Source organism: Haplochromis burtoni, unplaced genomic scaffold, assembly GCF_018398535.1.
Source record: "Haplochromis burtoni strain Fernald_Lab_line unplaced genomic scaffold, NCSU_Asbu1 Contig_905, whole genome shotgun sequence".
NCBI classification, from domain to species: Eukaryota; Metazoa; Chordata; class Actinopteri; order Cichliformes; family Cichlidae; genus Haplochromis; species Haplochromis burtoni.
The window spans coordinates 22,063-29,321 of record NW_024583266.1 but is presented as its reverse complement, the minus strand read 5'-3'; the positions used below and the strand labels follow the sequence as shown (position 1 = coordinate 29,321).

The following is a 7,259-nucleotide window of genomic DNA, read 5'->3' as shown; positions in this document are numbered from 1 at the left end:
AAAAAACAACTGAACATGAGAGGTTTTTGGACCAATTTTGTGTTCTCCATTCTTTAAGCACCGGTTCGAGCACCGTTTAAGCACCGGCACCGTTTCAAAAGTACTGGTTTGGCACCGGTATCGGATAAAACCTAAACGATACCCATCCCTAGTTATAGCCCTAAACCACGAAGGATGTGTGTTCTTGTTCAACAGTCATATGGGTGCAAGGTGCATTTTGGATGCACAAAACAGTGGAAATGAGATGAACAGGGATTTGGATGAACTATCCTTTTACTGGTTTGCTTTTGGGTTTATCTGCTTGAGAATGTTGACGAACTACCAGAGCCAAGAGAGGCGAGGCATAATGGGGACACACCTTCCTCTGCTCCCTGCGTGTTACAGCAAGCATGACAAGTCAAACAGAATGAAAGTAGGTGGGGGAAAGTGAGGTGGGACCAAAAGGTTAAAAGAAAAGGAAGAAACTACAACATCTTTAACATATTCAGACTCCTTTTCAAGCACATGGTGTTTTCTTTTCTGTGTTGGGATTTACATTTAACTTGGTAAGTCGTTTCTTTCTTTTCTGATCTGGGATTTGTTTGTTCTTATTAATGATTCTTTACAATAGCTCATTTTCTGCAGCCTAGTGAATTATATATTTATTTTGAGACTGCATGGCATATTGCATGTTTCCATGGCTGATACTGTTCTCATGTATATTAGAGTTTTTGAAAGTATGAATATGTCAGGTACAGCTACATTTCTGGACACTTATGTTCAATGTGTTGTACCCTTTCTGTGCGCGTCCCCTTTCTCTGTGGGTGGAATAGGTATGCATGTGAATCACAGAGCACACAAACACACCCTCTAAGTTAGGCATGTTTTTATTAATCATGTGGTTTAACAGGAAGGTCTGTGTGTATAAATGGTAATAAAAATAGAGATTAAGCTGACAAAAACCAAAGAAAATAGAAACACTGCGACAACAAGCGTAATAGAAACTGGAGAAAAAAAATCTGCCATTTATCCATGACCTGGTTATAGTTGGTATAAGTTGTAGGTGTTGCACAGCTCAACAAGAAAAAACAGTGTCAGCGTCCACTGCTGCTTTGATGTCACTGCCCATGAGGTTTGACCAGCTCTTTGTAAACAACTGTCATGTGGTCACATTACTTCAAAATCAAGAAAAAAGCAGAAATCAACTGAAATCCGAAAACACTTATCATTAACTCTACATTTAAATTTGGTCTTTTTTTTCATTCATCTTTTTTCTATGTATTTATTTTAGAAGAATCTTCATAGTTATATTTAGCGACATGATTATTAAAATGGTTTTTTTCAAGATAGAAATGATTTTCTTTTTAGTTTTGTTTTCATTTATCGCTTGTTGTGCTTAAAACAAAAGCAACAGGAGAAAACTGGAGAGTGTCTCTTAATAATTTTACTACTTTATAAAGATAAGAAAGAATCTATTTCTACTACTACTCCTTAATTACCTGCACCTCCTCACATTTAATGCATGCTAAATGTATTTGTGCTTTAAAGCAGTAGTCTGCTGTAAATCTTCATAAAGCTTAATATTGACTGCTTTGATTGTGCCTGCCGTCTCACCTTGTGTGAGCTTGCTTAACTTTAAAAACAACTGCACGCTTATTGACTCTGTAATAAACACCAACTACAAGACAGTTTGCTAAGAAATATCAAACAGGTTTGTTCAGCAAGTGTAGGTGTGAGTACCTGATTATACGCAGAGGCATACTGACACTGCCTGACTGGAGTGACAGAGAGTGTAGATCATGTAGTGACACGTTTTTTGGAAAAACATTTTTAGTAATGTGAAAGGACTCTGATTCTTGAAGTCAGCTGCTGGAGAGGGGAAAAAAGAAAATACATGTGAGAAACATTTGATGTATGAGCTAAAATTTATTTTGACATCAGAATTGATGTTGACACATGTTTTCTAAACTGGTGCTTGTGTACATTTTCTTGAACAACTATGGGCTTCCAGTTAGTTACAGAGAGCATATTCACACATCAAAGTGTCTCTGCTAATGTATAAATGTCTCCAGGGCTGTAAATGTTAGATATACATACACATATTTTTATTACCTTAGTTTACGTCATCAAATCCCCCAAAATAAAACTGTCTCAGTACGACAGGGCCAATTTCTATTGCCCTGCGGTCAGTTATTGCAGGAATTACAAGGTAATTATACTAAGTTTACACCACAAGAAAGGACAGAGGGAAGATAGGACTATTTATATACAAAGAGCTGGTTGGGAATGGCAAACAGAGTCAGAAATAAGGCTCGGGTGAAAGTAATGAGGGACAGATAGGAAGCAAAACATACACAAAAAACTAAGATTCACAGTAAAATTGAAGAGTAACGGTTAAGAGGAAGTACTAGACAAGGAAATAAAAATGGACCAAGGCATACATATAGAACAAGGCACAGAAAGGCACACTGATGAAACCACTACAAATAACAGACACACCACACTGTGAACCAGCAAACACAACATCATGTAACTGAAAAACATTAAATAGCAGTCAAGGATCCAAACACCAACTCAATGCAACTTTTGCTCAACCTAAGGGACACAGTGTTAAAATGCATTCACTGAAGTTATTATCCTGTTAACAAATGGAAAAAAAACCTTCCTGGTTTAAGTAAATGTCAGAAAGCTTATTAATACGTATATACTTCACATTTGAACACACATGTGTGTTAGCACCAAGACATTATATCAACACACGACTGTTCATTTCAATGCCATTGCTATGAATATGCTGAGACTGCATTTCTCTCACAGGGCAATGATAAACAATATATTGGACTAATGCATAAATGCTGCAGCTGGTTAAAATGGGAAAATCTCACTGATTTATTCACCACTTGGCCAGTAGTCTGCGCTACAGCACGGTGCTCTATTATTTTAAAATGAGTGTCAGTTTCACATAAAGTGTTAGGCTGTAAACAAATTAATTGTCAGAAAAATAAAAATAAAGTAAGTGATTATCCTCATGTATCCACACACTTCTCATACAGTGCATATCATTTTTAGTGTATATTTAATACTATAATGCTATTTTATAGTATTTAAATACTTTAATACTATTCTCTCCTGACTGTATTTTGAAGCTTCCCAGTAAATTTCTTTTTTTAGTTGTGTTCGGTTCTGTTTGTGTAAAAATCACCTTCCCTCAATGACCCTGAAGAGAAGGAGCACAGAAGTCTAAAGTACAATCTCTGGTTAAATACTGACACCAACACACTCACTGGTGCTTTCCACTCATGTCTGGTCTCGTTTGTTCAGGAATTAAGAGTCCCCGTTAAAACCTGTTGCACTTGCACCACACTCCCACACTTTCCTGCATGAAATTCATGCTTTTAAGCCTGACACTCGTGGGAGGAGGTGAAGACTTTTATTATTATTTATTATTCCTTTGCCATATTCTTGCTGCAGCCCTGAGATGCTGTCTCTATTTTCTTTATTCTTGTTAAAAGGGAGTAATAAAATGACCGAATGAATCATTCTCTTTGACAGGAAACAAAGATGGCCCACAGAGATTGTTCAAATTTGACAAACACTGCTGTAGGAAATGAAACCATTATGGATAATCCAGTTGCCACATCTATGGGTGCCTTCATCCTCAGCCTCATCTTTCTCCTGGGCTGCCCAGGAAATTTGTTCGTCATCTGGAGCATCGCGGCACGAGCTCGAAAGCAATCTGTCACTACTCTTCTCATCCTTAACTTAGCTATTGCAGATGGCTTTCTAATGGCTTTAACCCCGTTTTTCATTGTCTACCTCGTTAAACAGAACTGGGTGTTTGGAAATGTAATGTGTAAGGTCCTCTACTACCTGTGTCTAGCCAACATGTACGCTTCCATCCAGCTCATTATGATGATGAGCCTCTACAGGCTGGTGGCTGTGCTGTGGCCACAACGTGTCGGTGTTATCACCACCCAAAAGACGGTACCGCGTGTGCTGGCAGCGGTGTGGGCACTGGTGATTGCCGCCTCCATTCCTGCACTCCTCTTCAGAGAAGTGAGGGACAAGGGACCTATGCATGTTTGCGATTCCTTCCATGATTTATGCAGCCATGTGAGTTGAGAAGAATTCTGATAGAGGAATACTGAAAATGTTTAAATCTACCTCTCTATCTACCTATTAATCTATGCATACATATATACACATTAGCACCTCCATTCTACACTATTTTTCATCCGTCTTGTGTTTTCTCCCTGTACAGGTGGTCCTACAATACACACTGGAGATCATATTGGGATTTCTAATTCCTTATACTGTCATTGTAGTCAGCTACATATGCATCTTGCGTCGGATCCGACAGACCAAGTTCCGCCGTCGCATTCGTAGCGAGAAGCTCATCCTGGCCATCGTGTTGACCTTCTGCCTGTTTTGGTTGCCCTACCATTTCATAAACCTGGTGCAAGTATGTCCCACAGTCTTAATTTTATGCATAATACCTTCTTCCAAAAATGCTTATAAAATTCATCATTATGATGATTCTCAACGAAAAAATAATTGAACTATTTTTACATTTTGCTCAGGTTACATGGGCAGTGTATCCAGAGAGTCAAGTAAAAACTATGTAAGTATAATTTAAGACACAAGTTTACAATTACTATTGAGAAGAAGTGAGTCAGGTGGTGCTGAAGTCAAAGTGAACTTTTTAGTCATTGAACAGTTTGGAAAATTTCACCTTGATATGTGATATGTGTGATGGAACTAGAGCCATGGCACACTATTTTCCATCCATCCATCCATCCAAAAACCTAATTCCTGTATGCTAAAGTTTCATGACATCTAAAAGCTAAAGTTCATTTACATCATTAGCATTTAAGAATTGATATAGATATAGGAAAATTAATGTTTTTTTTACAGAGGCCTAAGAGTCATTTGGGGATTTTTATTTTTTTTTATCTCATTATCTCAAGGGATGTGGTCGTCAAGACAACATTTCTGCTTTTACTATCACAGCCTCTGGTCTCTCTTTTAAATACCTTGTAAATAACTATAATCTGCAACAATTCATGTAGCTTATTGAAATGCTGAAGTCTTTCTTTTTTTTTTCTGAAAGCTTTTTACTCCAAATGTATTTTATTGCTAAAAATACTTCTCATTTTCAAATGTACTTTTACAAAAAAGGAAAAAAAGGTTCGGTATAGATATATATCTATATAGATATATATGTATTTATTTATGGGTTCCCTTGGCAGTTAGTTACACACATAATTACTGACTATATGCTGACTTTCAATGCAGAAAACATGTTTTTGGCAGATGACCTTTAAGGTCAATCTTTCATCTGTGTCCCAAAAGAAATGCACATGATAAAAAGTTCCCCCAAATTTTCATCTCTTCTAGAAAAATCTCTGCCTGCATTAATCAGCTGTAGGCAAAACCAAGTTATTTTATATTTGATTGATTAATGAATTAATTATTTTTCCCCATCATGTTTACGTTTGTATTGTGCTCACCTCTCTTCCCTCACAGACTGCATAAAATATGGACCAGGAGTCGTGCTGTCACCTCTACCACAGCCTTCATGAGCAGCTGCGCCAACCCCGTGCTGTACTTTTTCGCAGGAAAGTCTTACATCCGACGAGAAGGACTTGCGTTCATGGCTCGCTTGTTTGAGGGCACTGGGTTGGATTCAGTTACAAGGAAGAGTAGACAAAACAGCCAGAATAGTCATGATAGAGACAAAGATGCAGATGCTGTAATGCTAAAAGACAGAGACCCAGATTCTACCACTAACTCAAGTTCTAATATCAAACCAGTGCAGAATGGTAAGTAGACGACATGAGACAATAGGCCTGATATAGTGCTGTGCCCTTGAAATATTAAAATTATAAATTCTTCCTCCATCAACGGTGAAAGCACATTTTTTAGGACAAAATTGGAAAGGTTTTAATAACTTACAAACAGCTGGTTCCTCACTTCTGAAATGAGACTATAACAAAGGATATAACTTGACATCGCATTCTTGGAACAGGCTGCACCTGGAAGCATGATACACTGATATATTTTTGAGGTGATTCTTAAAAGAGGAACTGTATACCACACAAATGAGCCTTGCTCAGCTCTGAACTGTCCCACAAGAGGAAAAACTGCGAGGAACTATGTAGGACTTTCAGATTCCTACTTACCTCTACTTTCAATTCAACATTTACTCCTTAAAGGAGCTGGTGTACTGTACATGTGAATTTTTTTTAAGGTTTGACACTGTTATTCTCTTTATGCAATGATGTATTTGTATTTGGATCAACTGTTACATTTTATACAGTTGAAAGTTGAGCTGCCGTGACTTAATGGGCTTGACAATTTTAATTTTGATATTTACTATTAAAATTCACAAGTATGTCTCAGGATTCTCTTTTCTCTATTATTTTTAATTGGAGACATGTCATTTTATTAGCAGCTTGAAAAAAGTTTGAAATCTTAATTTAGGTTCCACTTTTCAGACCGATTTCATTTATCGCCATCTTTCGTACCCTAGTCAATATTTTAACAAAATTGGAACCATTCATCCATCCATCACAGCACAGTCTTTCCCAGGGAGGCTGAGGAGTGTGATCCCTCTATAGCTGGAAAACACCTTCTGGTCCTCCTTCTTAAAGATGAGAATCACCAACTTGGTCTGCCAATCCAGAGGTAGCGCCCCTGATATCCATGCAACATTGCAGAGGCATGCCAACCAAGACAGCCCTAAAAGAGCCTTCAGGAACTCAGGACGGACCTTATCTACCCCATGGACCCTGCAACCAAGCAGTTGTTTACCCGCCTCGATGACCTCGCCCCTGGAGATAGGCAACTCATCCCTCTTGTACCCAGACTCTGCTTCCTCCACGGAAAGCTTGCCAGTGGGAGTAATTTCTTCTCTAACGGTTAAAGTTTTATTTGTGAAGAAGTTCATGAAGTCATTATTTGTCATCATTAATTTTGTCAGATTAAAGTTATTTCTGTGACCATTGTGAGTTTTTCTTTCATTGGCCGAAGGGTACCAACAATCTTGTCCAAGTCTGTATGAGCTACTTCTTCTATCTGCTGATGGTACGTGCCATCCAGGGACCTGTTCTTCCATGATAGTTCCTATACTTTCTTCTCTTTTTTCTTGGGTTTCTGGTACCTGAGTAGTTAGAAAAACACAGAAAAAATACAGTGGGGCAAAAAAGTATTTAGTCAGCCACCGATTGTGCAAGTTCCCCCACTTAAAATGATGACAGAGGTCAGTAATTTGCACCAGA

At 38.0% G+C, this 7,259-nt stretch overlaps 1 protein-coding gene across 1 annotated transcript; it reads left to right on the top strand.

Annotated features, from left to right (window-relative positions):
• Positions 1–381: 381 nt before the first annotated feature.
• LOC102306618 (leukotriene B4 receptor 1) lies at positions 382–6,981 on the top strand. Its single transcript, XM_005951071.3, has 5 exons — positions 382–545; positions 3,532–4,092; positions 4,241–4,441; positions 4,560–4,600; positions 5,506–6,981. The coding sequence occupies exons 2-5, from the start codon at positions 3,541–3,543 to the stop codon at positions 5,807–5,809; spliced, it is 1,098 nt and encodes a 365-aa protein (XP_005951133.1). The 5' UTR covers positions 382–545; positions 3,532–3,540; the 3' UTR covers positions 5,810–6,981.
• The last annotated feature ends 278 nt before the right edge of the window (positions 6,982–7,259 follow it).